The sequence below is a fragment of the Bubalus bubalis genome, chromosome 9 (assembly GCF_019923935.1).
Source record: "Bubalus bubalis isolate 160015118507 breed Murrah chromosome 9, NDDB_SH_1, whole genome shotgun sequence".
NCBI classification, from domain to species: Eukaryota; Metazoa; Chordata; class Mammalia; order Artiodactyla; family Bovidae; genus Bubalus; species Bubalus bubalis.
This window is the reverse complement of record NC_059165.1, coordinates 84,617,330-84,637,913: the sequence shown is the minus strand read 5'-3', so window position 1 is coordinate 84,637,913 and position 20,584 is coordinate 84,617,330. Positions and strand designations below refer to the sequence as shown.

General features: G+C 41.6%; 1 protein-coding gene across 3 annotated transcripts in view; it reads right to left on the bottom strand.

Moving 5' to 3' along the window:
* Positions 1-1,914: 1,914 nt before the first annotated feature.
* Positions 1,915-20,584, bottom strand: part of MEGF10 (multiple EGF like domains 10) — a 177,103-nt gene continuing 158,433 nt past the window's right edge. For all 3 annotated transcript variants that reach the window (XM_006073352.4, XM_006073353.4, XM_044947839.2), the window contains exons 19-25: positions 18,040-18,168; positions 15,343-15,579; positions 13,942-14,063; positions 12,930-13,053; positions 6,583-6,627; positions 5,136-5,342; positions 1,915-3,303 (exon numbers count right to left, since the gene is read on the bottom strand). In XM_006073352.4, the coding sequence (XP_006073414.4) occupies positions 3,119-3,303; positions 5,136-5,342; positions 6,583-6,627; positions 12,930-13,053; positions 13,942-14,063; positions 15,343-15,579; positions 18,040-18,168 (1,049 nt within the window). In that variant the 3' untranslated portion in view covers positions 1,915-3,118. The remainder of the gene's footprint in view (positions 3,304-5,135; positions 5,343-6,582; positions 6,628-12,929; positions 13,054-13,941; positions 14,064-15,342; positions 15,580-18,039; positions 18,169-20,584) is intronic.

Sequence of the window (20,584 nt, the reverse complement as noted above, 5' to 3'; positions counted from 1 at the left end):
CAAGTATTCTTGCCTGGAAAATCCCATGGACAGAGGAGCGCAACAGGCTACACAGTCTATGGGGTTGCAAAGAGTCAAACACAACTGAGTGACTTTACTTTCAAACGTTATAAAAACAGATTCACTGTGTACAAAGCATAACATTACCTTTAAATCGAATTTGATATATCTGAAAAAGCCCAAAACACTGTAATTTCAGGGGAAAAACTGTCAAATTCTTTTGTCTCCAATTCTCCTTCTGCCAAAATTGTTTTTCTAAAGTATCTTTACCCAAGTCTTTATCAAAGTATCTAGAAATTTTTTACCTTTCAACTAGATCTCTTTAAATATAGTGTGTAGTTTTACAATATCCACAACGCTATGTGTAAGAATTGCCTCCGGTCCAAATGTCGTTTTAGGACACCAGCCATCCTGAGGAGGCGATCTGTCAGAAAGATCGTACAGGGAGGGATATCAGTGCCCCTCTGGACCCACCTCTGTTTCCTAGGTTTTCTATTTACATTGCTGTTGCCTTGGGATGTGAAGCTTTCATTTTTTAAAAATAGGGGAATAAGAAAAAAAAAAGTTGTCTTTTTTTTTTTTTAAACTTATCTCGGAGAAGGCAATGGCACCCCACTCCAGTACTCTTGCCTGGAAAGTCCCATGGATGGAGGAGCCTGGTGGGCTGTAGTCCATGGGGTCGCTAGGGGTTGGACACGACTGAGCGACTTCACTTTCACTTTTATGCATTGGAGAAGGAAATGGCAACCCACTCCAGTGTTCCTGCCTGGAGAATCCCAGGAACGGGGGAGCCTGGTGGGCTTCTGTCTGTGGGGTCGCACAGAGTCGGACACGACCGAAGCGACTTAGCAGCAGCAGCAGCAGCCAGGGAGTAATGGGAAATTTCAACTTACCATGGAGCTCTGAAGAGATGAATCTTAGAAGTGGAAAGCTGTCTTCTTTTTTCTAACCAAAAAGGACTCTTACGTGGTTATGAACCCAATTGTCTCAATTAGATCTCTATTCCCTAGAATCAAGGGCCAACCAGCAGGACACTGTTGAAATAAATCAATTGTTTCTAAGGTGTGTTCCGGGCATTTCCCATTTCCTTGAATTAACTTTGGAGTTCCCTGAAAGAAACAGCCATCAAAGAAGTATATTTGTTCTCTCATCCACCTGATCAAACCAACATCAGAGGTGCAGGTGTGTGATATGAAAGCACAGGATATCCCACTGGGTGACTGGCAAGGACGGTGCCTTCTGTAGACTATTGGCAGAATGGGAATACAATACGTATTTGTGAGTTGACTGGCACAGGACACCACGTAGGTTTTCATGTCTTTAAAAGATGGATGGCCACTGTTTTCTCTCACAAAACTGCTCCCTCATTCAGCTTTCAGCCCTTCAGGTTGCCCAGGTAGGTCAAAGAGAAACTGGTTTCCTTGCATGGAGTTGGCATTCTCCTGAGGTAACTCCCTTGGAGTGAAAAATGTTAACTACATTCAGAATACACAAGATGAGTATCTCTTCTGGTTTGCCTGTTAAAGTGCACATTTAAGCCCACTGCAGGATAATTATTCATAATGCCTTCATTTACTTTCCAAAGTGTCCCAGTTTGGATAATTGATTATATGATCAACCTAATGAAGGTCTTCAGTAAGATCAGTCTGTGGTACTCGCTCAGTGACAATGACTCCCCGTTCCTCTTCCCTTTGGTTTAACCAAAACTCAGGACCCACAGATCAAGAGGAACTCCATTTTGGAATATTTAAATGCTTCTCCATTTCCATTATAAACCATTTACTTGTTACTATACTATTTTAGTAATGCCCCATTTTAATGGATTCGATTTATATATCTTCTTCTCTTCCCTCCAAAAGAAACAAGAGCAATGCATTTTTCTGAAGCAAAAAGAAAAGTGGCCATAACACAAGAAACAATAAACATATAATATTTTTTTCATTAACAATCCAAACACTACAAAACATAGAATATACAACTTAAAAATGGAAATACAAATTAATGAAAAATGGGGTACATGTCATATTAGCAATGCAAAAGACCAGCTTAAGCATAGTTTCTCTAAATCAACAATTAATAAAAGCAAAGTGCCCTTTTCTCAAATATGCACAAAAATATTTCGGTCACTTCCAGGGAAAAATTAATCAAAACTTTCTGCTAATTCTATATTACAGCATGTATTCCTAATGGCTTACAAAACTTAAGCATCATCTTACACCTAACATTTACAACCTTTTCCAATCATTAGACACTCATTCAATCCAATCTGTCAAAAATAAAATTATTTCATTTCTGTATGTATGAAATAATTATTGATATGTTATGGATCTCAAGTGGTGAATGTGTATGATTGGGACAGTGATCAGAATAACGTCATGGATCTAAAATGGGCCGAGAAACAGAGAAGCATCTCTGTCTGGCACATCTGTGTATTCATTGCTGCAGTAATTCTATTACTTCTAAAGTAATTCTAAATGTACATTTCCTCATCCTACAAAAAAAAGTCTAAAGTTTTCATATGTAAATTTGCTCTGCACCTCTAGAGTTTATGTGGAGTCTGTCCAGTAATGTCACTTGACAGAATGTTTCCTGCTGGGGTCCTATTATCCTTACAATAATGAGTCCCGCTGAAAAAAGTTAAACAATAAGGACTCAATGAGATGGCCCTTTTCTTCTATGTGTTGAGCATGTGACAGTTTAATGAAGTAAATTTCATGGTAAAATGCACAATCCTAGGTACAATTCTATGATGCAAATGAGAAAGAAAATATTTAAATTTTAATTTTTCAAGCAACAATACCAACATCCACTGCAACCCGTGTCTCTGAAAGAGTCCTGCACGGTCATGCTTTTAGCCAAGATTTTACAGTAAGTCATGCTTCATGGGTGCAGTTCTAATGCTAACAAAAATGGGAAATCACATTGATATCTCCTTCTGAGCCACCTGTATAAGAAGGACCTATGGTCAGTTAGCCTCAGCTTTGAGCTTTCAGGTTCATGTCCAACAATTGCCTACGAAGTAGATTAACATTCACGTAGGGTGGCAAACTTGAGGATGGAGAAGAACCGAACCGCAGTTCTGGAAAGGGGTCCAGTGGCTACCCAGTGGTCTTTGGTGTCATTCACTGCTGCTGCTGCTGCTGCTGCTGCCGCCATCCTCTTGCTTGGGGGAGGATGAACTGTCTCGGACTGGCAACAGGTCATAATGGCAAGGGATGTGACTGTTCTTTGGGAGGTCATATGGGTCCTGGGTGCGATGCCCATTATTGCTGAATATTCCTTGGACAACACTCACTGTAGGTTCTGTGACAACCAGGGACACATTAATTGATACACAAGGACATTTTAAAAATATACAATATGGCATTTCATGCAAGTATCAAACACGCCAGAGGAACGTTCATAAAAATATAAGAAAGTATTTTTAAAAACAAACAATCCTTGTATAATCCCATAGAGGTAACTACTCTGTGGTTGGTAACCCACTGACACTTACAAACGATGTTCAGAACAAAGGGTGACTGTGTGGTTGGGATGAAGACATCAAGGGAATATAAAGAAACCCTGGACATGAATCACTGTCTGCAAAACCTGGGAGATAATCTAGTCCAAGCCCCTTCCTGTACAGGTAACAACAACACGGTCCTTTGGCGATCACTCAATTCATGGAAACTTGTAACAAGTTCACAGCTTTAGGATTCAGGACTCAGGCTTTCAGTTGTGATCCCATCTCACAGTGCTGGGCTTAGGGGATAATCCAAAAGGGAACTGCTGCTCACTTGCAAAACTAAATTTAGTTCATGCTGGTTTCCATTTTAAAAAGCTGTCTTACAGTCTTATGGACTCTGTGGGAGAGGGAGAGGGTGGGAAGATTTGGGAGAATGGCATTGAAACATGTAAAATATCATGTATGAAATGAGTTGCCAGTCCAGGTTCGATGCACGATACTGGATGCTTGGGGCTGGTGCACTGGGACGACCCAGAGGGATGGAATGGGGAGGGAGGAGAGAGGAGGGTTCAGGATGGGGAACACATGTATACCTGTGGCGGATTCATTTTGATATTTGGCAAATCTAATACAGTTATGTAAAGTTTAAAAATAAAATAAAATTAAAAAAAAAAGCTGTCTTAATACTTTAAAAAGAGTTACATATCTTTCTGTCACATCTATGGCATAAAATGAATGACTAGTGACTAGAGTTAAATAAGTCACTACAGTTGACCCTTGAACAATTCAGGGTTAGGGGTGCTCCACACATAACCCCAACCCACCACAATTTAAAATCCATAGTCAGTTTTAAAATTGGCCCCACTATTTACCATCTCACATCCTTGGATTGAACCAACAGAAGAGTGTGTAGAAGTGTAGCATTTACTAAGTGGAAAAAATCCGTGTGTAAGTGGATTCGTGCAGTTCCAACCCATGTTGTTCAAGGATCAACTAGAATAGAGAATTTTTTTAGGTTCAAATCATAAATACTGGGAAAGATATGGAGAAAGAAAAAGGAAAATATAAAGCTCTACTATCTAGCCCAGGATTGCTCTGGTATGTTTTAGCTTCCTCAAATGGATGTGCAAGGGGCAATCAAAATAACTCTAATATTAACTGAATTCTTATTAATTTGTATCAGATTCACAGCTGGGAATATTACTGATCTATTAGACAAATATAAAAGTAAAATGTTAAAATTCTGCTAAAAGCATTATATTAGTATAATGGATGCAACCAGGAAATGGAACCATCTGTTTAATCCACTTGAACCATTTGTTTTGGCTAACTCAACATGTTAGCTAATATGATACATATGCTGTTCCACATGCGTGCTAAAATATTCACTATGGTTACAAAACAAAAGATGGATAACTAGGGAGGTAAGAAAAAACCTACTTTGACTTTTTGAAATAGTATTTTTCCTGGAAAGTTCATTTGACACCAACTAATATGATCAGCATAAACACAGGCTGAGTTTAAAATACAGATCAGTTTAAAAATAAAATAAAATTAAAAAAAATACAGATCATTATTTACAATAAAATGTATATGAACTGCAACTACTGCATTCTCAAGGACTTTAAAATTGTTTCAAAAGAATATTCTCATTCACTAGATTCTTTCTTTGGTTAAGAAAACTTACCAACTTCATAGACATTCTTGTTGGCAGAGGCTGAGTTATTGATCTCTGCATATGGGGAATCTCTCCGCGCTGGTGACTTCATCTCCACATAACCACACTCTGAGTGTTTGGGAATAAGGACAGGCGGGTCTTTAATAGTGGCATATGGGTTTTCAGAACTGCTTAGGGAGCAGTTACTTGAATTATATTCAGAATGCTTCCCCAGGTCTGTGAAGAGAGACAGAGGGGTGAAAAGCAAATGCTATTTCATGGGCAACAACATTTATTTTCGTGGCGATTAACTGACTTGGGCAAATTATTTCTTTTCCGTTGCATCTAGTTTTCTATCATTTTTAACAACGAAAAGAATATTATTCATTCTCCACTTATTTTGGAGAAAATCAGCTATAAAATTACCCATCCACAAAGTAATTGTGGCTCCTCTCTAAGGTGAGGATCAGTGTAAACATCATGGATTTGATTTCATTTTCCGACTCTTTGCGACCCCATGGATTATACAGTCCATGGAATTCTCCAGGCCAGAATACTGAAGTGGGTAACCGTTTCCTTCTCCAGGGGATCTTCCCAACCCAAGGAGCAAACCCAGGTCTCCCACATTGCAGCTGGATTCTTTACAGCTGAGTCACCAGGAAAGCCCCTTTTATTATCACACTCAAATAAAGTTAACTCCACTCTATTTTACTAATGGTCTCTGAATCCTCAAAGGCTTTGATCAAGACCCCACATGTTGCTGGCTCCAGGAGCACAGGAGGTTCTGTTTTGATGGTGAGGAAGGCACCTGTGCTGTACGGCTTCCTCGTAAAACCTCAGGTCTGGGCACATGAAGTTATCATTCAAACTCTTCTCAAAAAGCTGGCTTCAGTGAACATGTAACCAGGCTGACCTCTTCTTTTCCCTGCTTTTTCCTTCTTCATATTTCTCTCTCTCCATAAACCATATTTCTTTGAGGGGAATTATGTGTGTTTTCCCAGCAAACTGAGATCTTGGTTCTCTAAAACTTCTGCTCTAACAGGATCCACCTACGTTCACACTCTTGCTGGCAGTCAAACCTGGCTGCGGGTTTGTTGGAGTAATTTACCACACTAACTGCCTTCCCAGGTGGCGCTAGTGGTAAAGAATCCACTTGCTAATGCAGAAGGCATAAGAGACGCAGGTTCAATCCCTGGGTCAGGAAGATACGCTGGAGAAGGGAATGGTAACCCACTCCAGTGCCCTCACCTGGAGAATATCATGGACAGAGGAGCCTGGCAGGCTATCGTCCATGGGGTCACAAAAGAGTCAGACACAACGGAAGCAACTTAGCACGCACACACCACAGCAACAATGCTACCTTTTCTCTGGAGTGCCAATTTTGCTGGTTTAACAAATTATTTTTGTCTCTGAGATTAAAAAATATTTTAAATTGTGATTCTGATAAATGTATTTCTTCTGCAAATTCAGGCAATACCTTTCAAGGATTTTCCCATATAACTTCTGTCAAGTCCAAAAGCACCTGTGACAAAGGAAGAAAAAAAAAATCCAGTGAGAACTGAAAAGAAGAGGAAAAAAAAAAAAAAAAAAAAAGAAAGGAAGGGAAAACCCATCTAATATTCTCAGGTCACTGGAGTATGATGGTTTGGGCACCCACAGTCTCCCTACTGCAGGAAATAAACAAGGATGCTATTTTCCAAACCTTGACACCGGATCACTTGGGCCAGATGTGTCAGTACTTCAGAGTTAACCTAATGTTATGTATCATCCTGAGCATTCTCCTGCCTGTTTCAGTAGCTTTGGGAAAGGCTGGTCAACATGGGGTAGACACCGAGGAACCAATGAACCAAGAAGGTTGCCTTGATTCAAGGTTGCTCAGTGGAAAGGACACAGCCAGGCAGACTTGAGACAACGGACTGGGACTTCATCACTTGTTCGCTGCATGACTTTACGCAAGACGTTCAGCTTGCTGAGCCTCAATTTTCATATCTCTAAAACAGGGAAAACACAACTCACCTTCTAAGCCTCACAGGGTTGTTGTGAACATAAAGTGAATAGACCATAGGGTAAGGCGTTGTAAACGCTGAGGAGTCATATAGATGAATGGTATCTCAGTTACTGTAATACTTTTTTAAAAAAATTGATTTTGCTGACATATACCTGATTTACAATGTGTTAGTTTTTGTGGTAGAGCAAAGTGATTCAGTTATACATATATTCTTTTTCATTATAGGTTATTGTAAGATATTGAATATAGTTTCCTCAAGAATTTGCCTGCCATGCAGAAGACCCAGGTTCTATCCCTGGTTTGGGAAGATCCCCTGGAAAAGGGAATGGATATCTATCTACTCCAGTATTCTTGCCTGGAGAATTCCATGGAGAGGAGCCTGGTGGGCTACAGTCCTTGGGTTCACAAAGAATCAGACACAACTGCATGATTAACACTTGCACTTTTCCTATACAGTAGGGCTTTGTAGTCTACATATAGTAGTTTATACCTGCTAATCCCAGACTCCTAATTTATTCCTCACCCCACCCTCTTCCCCCTTTGGCAACCATAAATTTGTTTTCTATGTCTGTGGGTATATTTCTGTTTTGTAAATAAGTTCATGTGTATCATTTTTAAAGATTCCACATATAAGTGACATCACATGGTATTTGTCTTTATCTGATTGATTTACTTCATATAGTATGATAATTTCTAGGTCCACCCATGTTGCTGAAAATGCATTATTTCATTCTTTTGATGGCTGAGTGGTATTCCGTATGTAGTATATACACATGCATACCACATCTTTATCCATTCATCTGTCGATGGACATTTAAGTCTCTTCCATGTCTTAACTATTTGAATAGTGCTTCTATGAATGTGGGATGCATGTATCTTGTTGAATTATAATTTTATCTGGATATATGTCCAAGAGTGGGATTGTTAGATCATATGTGCATGCATACGTGCAGTTACTTCAGTCGTGTCTGACTCTTTGTGACCCCATGGACTGTATCCCGTCAGACTCCTCTGTCCATGGGATTTCACAGGAAGAATACTGGAGTGGGTTGCCATGCCCTTCTCCAGGGCATTCTCCCCAACCAAGGGATTTAACCCACATCTCCTGTATTGGCGGGCAGGTTCTTTACCACTGAGCCACTGGGGAAGCCCTGTTAGACCATATGGTAGCTCTATTTTTAGTTTTTTAAGGAACCTCCATACTGCTTTCCACAGTGGCTGCACCAATCAATTACTGTAACACTTGTGTGTCACACACCCTCAGCTGCAGTCTATCTGCAGGCAATCCAAGGTATCTGCAATTATTCTTTAATAGAATGTTATGGATTTAGGTTAAAAACAGAAAGTAAAGTAGTAACTTGTGATGAATATTCAAATAACTATGAGAAGGGTCAGAGAAGGCAATGGCACCCCACTCCAGTACTCTTTCCTGGAAAATCCATGGACAGAGGAGCCTGGTAGGCTGCAGTCCATGGGGTCGCTAAGAGTCGGACACGACTGAGTGACTTCACTTTCACTTTTCTCTTTCATGCATTGGAGAAGGAAATGGCAACCCACTCCAGTGTTCTTGCCTGGAGAATCCCAGGGACGGGGGAGCCTGATGGGCTGCCGTCTATGGGGTCGCACAGAGTCGGACACGACTGAAGCGACTTAGCATAGCATAGCATAGCATGAGAAGGGTAAGGAAATTATTTCCCTGCATGGCAGGTCTGTGTATAATTTTCTTAGAGTGATATTAAACTCAAGTTCAGAGGGTGATATTTCCTGGGGGTACACATTTGTGGAGAAAGAGGGAGGATCCCTGAAGGAGAGAGTGTGTGTCTACTGTCAACTGTTAGAGGACAGGAAACAGGGATGTTTCCCTCTCAGGCGCGCTCTCTTGAGTCTGGTATGTGAAGAATAGCCAGGCAGGCTCCCAGATGGTGGGAAAGGCACCAAGTTGTTCAGGAAGACAGGATAAAAGGCTCCCCCGTCCCTGGGATTCTCCAGGCAAGAACACTGGAGTGGGTTGCCATTTCCTTCTCCAATGCATGAAAGTGAAAAGTGAAAGTGAAGTCATTCAGTCGTGTCCGACTCCTATCGACCCCATGGACTGCAGCCTACCAGGCTCCTCCGTCCATGGGATTTTCCAGGCAAGAGTACTGGAGTGGGGTGCCATTGCCTTCTCCAGAAGTCTACACTACCCTTTGCCTAATTCTCTTGGCCACCTCCAAGCTGTGGCAAAGTCTTTTTAAATGTCCATCTTGATCTTAGCTATGCAAGGTCTAGCCTTCCCCAAGGGATGAAAGCAACATGGGGTGGATAACAACTTAGGGAATAAGAGTGGGGCTACGAGATTAGCCGTGCTTGGCAGATTCCCTCTCCTCTGCCCTGGTTGATCAGAGCGCAGTTTTAACAACGGAGCAAGTGGGCTTTCTCATAAACTCCCATCTGTCTCACTGTCTGAACAGGTGTTTTCAAATGCTCAAATTAATCTACTTCATACAATAAGCCAGAACATGATCCTTATCTCTATTTTTTTGTGTTTTTGTTGTTCAGTTGTGTCTGACTCTTTGCAGCTCCATGGACTGCAGCACGCCAGCCTACTCTGTCCTCCAACATCTCCTGGAGTTTGCTTAAATTCATGTCCATTGAGTCGGTGAAGCTATCCAATCATCTTAACCTCTGCTGCTCCCTTTTCCTTCTGCCTTCAATTTTTCCCAATATCAGGGTCTTTTCCAGTGAGTCAGCTCTTTGCATCAGGTGGCCAAAGTATTAGAGCTTTAGCTTCAGAAACAGTCCTTCCAATGAATATTCAGGGTTGATTTCCTTTAGAATTGACTGGTTGGATCTCCTTGTGGCCCAAAGGACTCTCAAGAGTCTTCTCCAGCACCACAATTCAAAAGCATCAGTTCTTCAGCACTCAGCCTTCTTTATGGTCCAACTCTCACATCTGTACATGACTACTAGAAAAACCATAGCTTTAACTATACAGACCTTAATCAGTAACGGAATGTCTCTGCTTTTTAATACTCTGTCTAGGTTTGCCATACATTTTCTTCTAAGGAACAAGGGTATTTTAAGTTCATGACTACAGAGACAATTTGCAGTGATTTGGGAGCCCAAGAAAATAAAATCTGTCACTGTTTCCATTTTCTCCCCTTCCATTTGCCATGAAGTGATGGGACTGGATCTCTATTTTACAAATGAATAAATCAGTCTTGAGAGGGTGACTGCGTCATACCACAGAACTAGGAATTGATTTCAGGGCTTTTGCATCAAGTTCTGGGCTCTTTCAGACAGCATCACAACTTTTCCATCATTTAAAACACTGCACACTTCATTATCCGTAATGAGCCATATTCTGTTCTTTGTAAGAGAAGACTTTTTCTGTGCCACAACTTCACAGGGATATTAAATGCAGAATTACTTTTGGATGGGAACAAACCAAGGAGATCCAGAATTTCCAATGAAGATTTTATGTTCCTAATAATCAGTCCCTTGGGTCTCACTGAGACAGAAAGCAGAGAAATTTATATGTGACCTTTACAGTAACTGTGTATTCTGGAATCAGGACAAACTCCATTAAGTGGAGATGGAATGAGAGAACTTTTCCCTCATTAGTGCTGGGTGGTATTTTACTAAGTACAGTTATCATCTTGATTTTACACATTTTCATCAGCCTTTTTGGAGAAGGAAATGGCAACCCGCTGCAGTAGTCTTGCCTGGAGAATCCCACGGACAAAGGAACCTGGTGGGCTACAGTCCATGGAGGCGCAAAGAGTTGGACACGACTGAGCGACTAACACACACGACACACACAATTCATGGACTTCTTTGAGTTAGATTATTAACCTCCCTAAACTTAAATGATTTCACCAATAACTATAATGTAAATCTGGTATATAAATAATTTTACTGTAAGTGTGTAGAAGTACTCATCCTATTGATAATGTTAGTGAAGAATTCAGATAAAAGCTAAGCATTTGAACTTATTTTCTATTTCCATAGTAATAGGGGATTCCAGAGCCCACACATGGCTCCTGCAAGTGGCTTAGACGAATTGACATCTAAAGTGTTCACAGAAGGATCAGAGAGGGAGTGGGCAGAAGACCAACTATGAGACCTGGTTTTACCATCTTCCTTCCATGAAATCTTAGACAAGAGTTAACCTGTTTCTTCCTTTATAAAACAAGTTATGTGGAAGGGCCCACACAGTGAGGGGTGCCAGATTCAGCAAACAAAAGCATAGCAAGTTCAGTGAAATTTGAATTTTAGAGAAACTTGAATTTTAGAGAAACTTGAATTTTAGAGAAAATTTTAGAGAAAAAAATAATTTTTTGAATAAGTGTGCCTTGTGCGATACTTGGGATATACTTATCCAAAAATTATTTGTTTCTTACCTGAAATTCCAAATTAATGGGACTTCCTTCCAACCTTATCATTAAATAAATACCTAGGAAAGGGTTTGCTTTCAAGACATAGGAAAGTTCCCATAAGACACTGCACTCATGTTAATTACTATGCGGAGCTCCTCCCTGAGAATAAGAATATACCACACTCTCAATGTGGAGTCACAGCAGTTATTTCAGCGGAGTCGCCCCACGCCCTCTGCAGGAGGGCCCTGAGGTTAAAACAATTCTTGTCCTAGTACAACACTGTTTGTCCTTTCCACTCTTATCCTCTCAGGTGGACGGTGGAGTTTTCCAGGAGCCACACCAAGTGTGACATCACTCTTGGTTGGACGCAGAGCAGCTATGAAAATTCAGCTGACCTCTATTAAGCCAGATGTCATAAAAGTGTTAAACAGTGGCCATTCTTCTCAGTAATTTTTTTGTTGTTTCATTTTGAAAAAACGTAGTCATTTTTCACAAAAACACATTTTATATTATCTATAATCAATAAATTAATAAATAGCCCTCAGATTTTATTTCTACTATGGCAAATATCAATAAATATAACCCATGTTAGTAGGGGCTCTTGGGGATCCTTGATTACTTTTTTAAAAAATTAACTCATTTTAATTGGAAGCTAATTACTTAACAACATTGTAGTGGTTTTTACCATACATCAACATGAATCAGCCACGGGTACTATATGAAAGTGTTCTGATTCCCAGATGTTTGAGAACCTCTGACTCACTATATTCCCAAAGATATCTCCATTTTCTCACCTAAAAGAGGAAAGGGCCTCAAGTAAGGGTATATCAGATTGTGTATGTGTGCTAAGTCACTTCAGTCGTGTCTGACTCTTTGCTACCCTATGGACTGTAGCCCAGCAGGCTCCTCTGTCCGTGGGATTTTCCAGCAAGAATACTGGAGTGGGTTGCCATGCTCTCCTCCAGGGGATATTCCCAACCCAGGGATTGAACCTGTGTAGCAGAGAGCAAAGAGAAGCACACAGGCTGGAACCAAGCTGACGGGGTTCAAATCCCAGCTCTACCATGTCATAGGCTTTGAGGACTTCCACAACTGACTTAACCTCGTTATGATGCAGTGTCGCAAGGGGAGCAGGGAGATGATGATGCTAATCATGGTACCTACAGCAGAACTTGTGAGAATTGAGTTGATACATGGAAAGGTGGAGTGTAAGCTACAAGCAGGCAGTGATCCTTGTCTCTTTATTGATTCCTTGTTCACAGTAAGAACTCAATACATGCTGAGTAAATAAAGCACTTGGGACAGTAAAAGCCCCACACAGGGATTAGGCGTGATGCTATGTCTTTCTTTTCCTGTGCATATTTTCAGTAGTTGCTTTGGCACGGTCGTGAATCTCTGAGTGTTTGAAGTGACTAAAAGATAAAGATGCTGGTGGAGGTTGGGGGATGGGGAACTTGCCGAGCTCGTTGAGGTAGCCGCCGTGTTTCCAGTCTGCAGGCAGCGTGCCTGTGTAATCTACCACAGGGCCTCTCTTCCCGGGATTCACATTTTTCAGATTCACAAACAGCTGATTATTTTTTGACTGTTAAAAATATAAACAACAAAAAGATTTAAAAAAGAAAATACAATATGGCGCAGTGCAGTGTTACCCATCTAGGGAAAGCAGATCCATGGAGCATATCAAGGACTAGTCCTTACGTGAGGATGCACCAAGGGACAGAGGTGACCACTTCTGACCTGGTGGGACTTAGAGGCAGCAGGAGTAGGTGCCCCTCAGCCCCAACCATTCCCTCCATCACCTTACTTCTTCATTTTAAGTTGGTGCTCTGTGCCAATTAGGCCTCACTTGGATTTACATACATGGAACTTTGAAATGCCTGGAACATAGTATTAGGTTGTTTTGTTTGGTAACTTTTTACCCACAAAACTGCAATTTCATATGGTTCAATCAAAATAAATAAATGCATATTATTGTTGTCATTACCCAAGTACAGCTGGCTAGGAAAGGGTACCAGAAGGTGATCACAAAAGACAAACCTGCTAATTTTACCCAGACTGGAGTCTGCTATAGGTCTGCTATGAGACATTATTTTAAAACCACATGCAATATTAGAAACATTTTCCAAAAGAAGTGCAATGGAAACAGTACAAGTTGCAGAGACAGAGAGACTGACTCACCTCGCTGCAGCCTCACTCACAAGCTATGTTTGGAAGTGACTTAAGTTCCCTGTTACTTAGGGTTTTTTGTCAGTAAACTTGAGATACTAATACACACCCACGGGATTGTTTGGAGGAATAAATGAGATAATTGATGTACGTATGTGGAATGGCAGCTGGCCAACTGCAGCCCTCAGGCATGCCTGTTCCTTGCTTCCTTGCTCTTTCCTCACCCGCCATCCCCCTCCCCTCTCCCCCCCTCGCCATCCCCTCCCCCCCACCCCGCCCAGTGACCTGGACCATCTCCTCTCACCTTGGCGATCCTGTCCCTGTTGTTGACGTGAGGGGATGTGGCACACTGGGTGAGCGTGTGGTAACTGGGATTGGTGAAGTAATGGCTGTTAGCATTTCCACCGTTGCCGTGAGGAAGGGTTTCTGATGACAAAGAAGGAAATGGTTAAGATGGCAGGCTCCTTAAACGTGTGTGGGAAAGAGGGAAGTGAAGCAACAAGAACAAATGTTTGGACTGATTCCAGATCACAAGCGGGCAGAATCCCCTCCTGCCCGGCATGCTCAGAGAAGCCTGTGGAAGCAGCAGGCGCCTGCCTTTCTGCCCATCTCCTGGAAAAGTCTGAAAGCATCCACCAACAACTGCTCTCTGCTTTGGGGCTTGTACAAGCTGGGAAGGCATTGCTTTGAAGCTTCTTCCACTGTAACTTTCCTCTGTGTTTAAACACTTGAGCTCTTGACACAATATTCTTTCTTTCTATTTCTCTGTCTACTTATAAATTAATCTATCTACCTACCTACCTATCAATCCATCCATCCATCCATCCATCTTTCTATCTATCTAACTGTGCTGGGTTTTAGTTGAGGCATGTAGGATCTAGTTCCCTGATCAGGGATTGAAGGCAGACCCCCTGCATTGGGAGCATGGAGTCTTAGCCACTGGACCACCAGGGAAGTCCAGACAATACTCTGCACTAGAAACACACCACTAAGTAAATCAGCTACTTTATGAATTCCCCCAGAATCACTTTATTTATAAACCTGAAACCCTTCACTGATTGCCCCCAAATTAACAAATACCTTAAGTTTGCAAATTCTTCACTTATATGAATCTTCTGAAGACTGAATGCATCACTTAAAAATTTACTTTTATGGGGTCTTGTGACAAAAAGGAAGATTCAGGGGTTTTATTAAAGAACAGCCTTGGTTGTTGCTAATCCCCCCAAACTGTTTATGTGACTTGGTTGCTGTGTGGCTAATGATGTACATGGGCTCCAGGACAGGCTGGAGGGTACCTGGGAAGAACCCAAGGCCAAAGACAGAAGACCTGGTTTTTTCTCTGATCTGCTCCATGACCTTGGTGAAGTTATGGCCGCTTCTTCCCCTCCCCTCCCTGTCCCCCACATATGACAACAGCTTGGGATCAGGCGTCCAGCAAAGCTCCTTCTAGGTTGACTTTTCCAACATTTAAAGCAACCATATAACGAACCCAATTTTAAATCTCTCGTAAGAGAAAACAGTGATGATTTTACCACTGTTGACACATAAAACACATCTCTAACAATGCATCGTCTCCAAACATAAAAGCTGCTCAAGGCTAATGGACAGTACCAACGGGCAGCACAGCCAAACACTCGGTTTCCAAGAACCAGGATGAAGTCTCGCTTTTCATGGAGTGAAATGCCTCTAGCAAGTCCAGTCTCACCTGAAATGGCATAGTCTGCATTCATGACCCTCATGGCAGGGGTGTAGGTAACTGCTGGCATGCTCGATTCCTTCCCCTTCTGCTTGTGTCTATAAATAATGAACAGTGCCAGGAGGAACAGAACAACTAGGACAAGAATGATGATGCCCGCGATGGCCCCGATCTGGTAGGAATCAGCGGGGAGAGCCGTACTGGTCCTGCTTAGGCTGTTCAGATTCCCCACTATGATAACACCAGCTAGAAACAGAAGAAAAGAGATGTGAGCAAGCATGACTATGTGCCGGACAGATATTTGATCTCTATTTACAAAAATCTCCCACAGTGCTAATAAAGCCTGGATATTTTCAGTACATGAAATTTTCATTTGGAAACTTTTGAAAACAGAGCAGGAAGGAAGAACAAACATTCTTCATTTTTGGACACAAACCGGACGTTGTTGGTTTGTCTGTGTCCAGAAGAAGGATTCTCTAAGGCTCAAAACAAACAAAAAAAAAACCCAAAGATTCAACAGTAGGGTTTGGGAGCATCTCCCAGATTTCTGATTAAATGCTTAGACCAGAAATTAGATGGGGATAACAATTTATCTAATTTTTATTGTTTTTTGTTTATTATCCAGCATTAAGTTTATGAGTGGCTAACTCAAGTCCCTAACTTAATAGTATGTCTCTCTTTAGCATTTCTAAGAGGAAAGTAATTTTCCTTCCAATTAAGAATAAGTCTATTATAAATCTCAGAGAAGGCAATGGCAACCCACTCCAGTACTCTTGCCTGGAAAATCCCATGGACGGAGGAGCCTGGTAGGCTGCAGTCCATGGGGTCGTGAAGAGTTGGACATGACTGAGCGACTTCACTTTCACTTTTCACTTTCATGCATTGAAGAAGGAAATGGCAACCCACTCCACTGTTCCTGCCTGGAGAATCCCAGGGACAGGGGAGCCTGGTGGGCTGCTGTCTATGGGGTCGCACAGAGTCAGCCACGACTGAACCGACTTAGTAGCAGCAGCAGCAGCCATTATAAATCTAGTCCAAGATCAGGATCTGTCTGGTCCTAATTTCAGAAAGGTCCTAAGATCAGAAAATATATTCTATGCAGAATTTTCTATGACAGAAAGATCTGTTCCAATACCAGGTAACATCATCTCACCTAAAACCTTACTTATTAAAATTCAAAATTTTTCTTAACATGGTTCTCCCTCAAGTTCCATCAAGTAAGACACAAGTGATATGAGTTGAGAGTCAAGAAACCTGGCATCTAAAAAAAAACTGATTCATACATTTTGAACTTTCCCTTAAGCTCCTAGGCTGCAGTTTCATCATCTGTAAAAGAGGAAACTGGCCTCCATGAAGGTTCTTCCAGCTCAAGTGTCCCTATGACCATACGATTCTAAATGCTGGAAATTCTTATAAGACAACCTGCCTTGAAAGGAACCAAGGCCAATGGAGTGTGATCACAATGCACAATGCGTTGTAACAATGATGTGACTGTGGAATATGATGTCAGACTTTTATGATGGCCAAGTACAAATCATGAACATGTCAAAGTTATTTTATGAAAGAAAGTTAAATACAAATACCCACATAGTGTACAGTTTAAGATAACTCCACTAACAAGAATTTTATGAAATTTCTATCTGAATTTTTAAAAGCCTTCATCACCTGTATGTTTAAGACCACATACACTAGGAGCTCTCATGCTTCAGAACCATCTTTCTCAAGGGCGCCATCTATCCCAGAATCAGAATTGCCCAAGTAGGACTGATTACTGTGACGACTGTCATTTCCAGATGACTGTGCCACTCATCCTAGTTAAGAACCACGGGCACAAGTTTCTTAAAAAGCTAAACATGCAACCACCATACAACCCTATCCTTCTACTCCTATGAACTTGCCCAAGAGAAAAGAAACCCTATAATGCCACAAAGACTTGAAACGCTATTGTTCACAATAGTTTTATCTTCAGTAGCCCAAACTGGAAGCAGTCCAAATGTCCATTAACAGGTGAAGTAAATGGACGGGTAAACAAATTATGGTATAACCATGCAATAGAATATTATTCAGCAACAGAAGGAATTGAAGTATGGAGATACACAACAACATGGTTCAATCTCAAAAAAATTATGCTGAGTAAATAAAATCAGATAAAAAAGAGGAGAGTATGGTTCTACATATACGAAATTCTAAGAAATGCAAACTAATCTCTAGCGACAGAAAGTAGATCACTTATCACCTGAGACCTAGAGGACAGCGGTGGTCGGGAGAAGCATGAGGAAATTTTGGGGGGTGGCGATATACTCATTATTTTTATTGTGGTGATAGTTTCATGGATGTCTAGATATGTCACATTTTATCAAGTGGTATTCTTTGTTTTTTACATATGTGTTGTATTGGACTGGCCAAAAAGTTCATTCAGGTTTCTCTGCACACCGTTACGAACTTTTTGGCCAACCCAATATACATATACACATATGTGTGTGTGTGTATACAAAGTATAATTATATATGTGTGTGTTGCTTTTTTACAGCTAATTATATCTCAATAAAGTTGAAAAAATTGAAGGCACAGTGGAAAAGTCATGAGCTTTGGAATCCTAATATATTCTACTACAGATATTTACATAGGTAACCTCAGGCAAATCATTCAACTTCTTTGAGCTGCAGTGTCTTCATCTGAGTAATCATCCGTGACTAGCATCCTTACCTTGATCACATCGTGCCCCCTTCCATCCTGGGCTGCAGTAACAGGTTCCGGTGATGTGGTCACAGGTAGAGTTGTTCAGACAGTCACATATCTGGCGACAGCCATAGCCATATGTTCCTGCAGGGCACTCTGAGAAGGAGATGAGAGTCCAATGTAGCTCTCCAGCCTTGGAAACCTGGGGTAAGGGTCTCACTGTATGATCTGGTGTGCCTGGAGGCCAGCCCTTTCAGGGGATCCCTGTCCAGGGAGACCTGAACCATCCAGGGTAGCCTACAGCTGGCTGGCATTCCCTGAGTCACGTTGGGACTCTAGAGGCCAGGCAGCAATGGACTGGAGACTGAGACTCTCATCACAGCTCTTGGCTCTTTCAGAGTCTACATGCCCTCCTCCTTGATGGAGGTTTGTAGAGAGTCTGAGGAATCCCAATAGAACTGATGAAGATCATCATTAAGGGCAATCTGAGATGATGCCACCAGGCAAAACTATGGGATAAAAGGGGAAAAATATAAACTGGAGATGCTTCCTTGGGAAGATGCATATTTTACTGTAAGCTTTAAGATCTGCCTAAAGGCATATTCTGCATTCAGTTCAGCTGGGAACTGGGAAGGAGGGAGAGGGCAAGTTTGTTAATTTTCTAGGTAAGAACTTCATTTACCATGTGTGTGCTTGGTCGCTCAGCCATGTCTGACTTTTTGGTACCCCATGGGCTCCTCTGTCCATGGGGATTCTCCAGGCGAGAATACTGGAGTGGGTTACCAAACCCTCCTCCAAGAGATTCTTTCTAACCTAGGGATCCCACTGAGTTCTCCCACATTACCGGTGGATTCTTTACAGTCTGAGCCACCAGGGAAGCTCTCATTTACCACAGAAAGCCTCAAAATTTGGATTTGCAGGTTGAAGTCTGAGACACTAAAATAATGGGATTTTTATGATATAGTTGTGTAAGAGTTAGGCATGAATTTCAAAGAATAGGCTAGGCATGTTAAATGTAAAAATCCTCATGACAAAATACAGATGTTTTTTGTAAAATGAGCAGCAGGGGGCGATGCACAATTATTATCAGAGTTCTCTGTCAGACACAGGGTTTCTGTTTACATAGGAGCATTAGGAGAAGTCTCCAAAAATCGGGACGTTTTAATTTGATGTTCAGAGTAATCATGGAAGTACTTTAAGATGTGCTTATTTAATAAGACTATAAATAGTCTAGCATTTAAGTGAAAGTCAGTTTAAAGCCTATTCTGGTTTCAAAGTATATATACATGTGCATACATGTTTAGGGGGGCTTCCCTGATAGCTCAGTTGGTAAAGAATCCACCTGCAATGCAGAAGACCCCAGTTCGATTCTTGGGTCGGGAAGATCCGCTGGAGAAGGGAAAGGCTACCCACTCCAGTATTCTGGCCTAGAGAATTCCATGGAGTCACAAAGAGTCGGACGACACGACTGAGCAACTTTCACTTACTTACTTACTTATACATGTGTAGATATGTACACACATAATTATACTGCATACACAAAGTGGTGTGCAGGCAACTGTGCAACCGAGTACCTGTTTCATGGTTAAATGAACTAGCAGTGCAAAACTAAAATGGGGCCATCTTTGTCCAGGCTGACTCCTGAATATCACTCTTGGTATTTACTAGATGCAAGGATATGCAGATATATTCTAGAGTTTAGGGTTTGGGCTTCCTAGGTGGCTCCAGTGGTAAAGAACCTGCTTGCCACTGCCAGAGACAGAGATGTGTGCACGATCCCTAGGTCAGGAAGATTCCCTGGAGAAGGAAACGGCACCCACTCCAGTATTCTTGCCTTGAGAATCCCATGGGCAGAGGAGCCTGGCAGGCTACAGCCCATAGGGTTGCAAAGAGTCAGACACCACTAAAGCAACTTAGTACAAGCACGATTCTAGAGTTTAGCAAATAAGATTGAGACAACCTGGCTGTCCAGTGGTGATATGAGGATCTGGGGAGGGAGCCTGATGAAGGGAGCATGATGCTTTATTGCCAAAGCCCTGCCGACCTTTCCAGGCAACAGTGCCCCTACAGCCATGTAATCTTTGGTACATCTTTCTCAAGAGCACACCCTCTGTAAGCAGGAAGTGTCCTGCACCTTTCCTGTCATTTATGATAAGAGAGTGAGCCTCATAAGCTCTAAGACCTGATTTATTCAGTGTTAACACTGAATGAAAGTCACAGAGAAACGAATAATAAACTACCCTGAAACACTAAGTCTAAGGCTAATGTTCTTACAGCTCTGGGAGCGGCTGCATAGCTGGTGGGATAGAAATGGAAACATAAGGATGGGGAATTCCTACAGAGCATACTCTCCCTGAGTGGGATTTTTTACAACAAGAACAAAAAAATGAAGGCAATATATTGTCTGGAAGGTTGTTAAGATTAAGATGAGGAGTAGTTAGTGGAAACAGTATAAAACCACTATCAAGAGAAAGTTGTCAAAAGCGTAGCCATGTTTGCACAGACTCACCCCTGCCCCTATAATGGATCTGGCTCTGGGTTCCCACCCCTTTGAATGCACACTCCTCTTGGG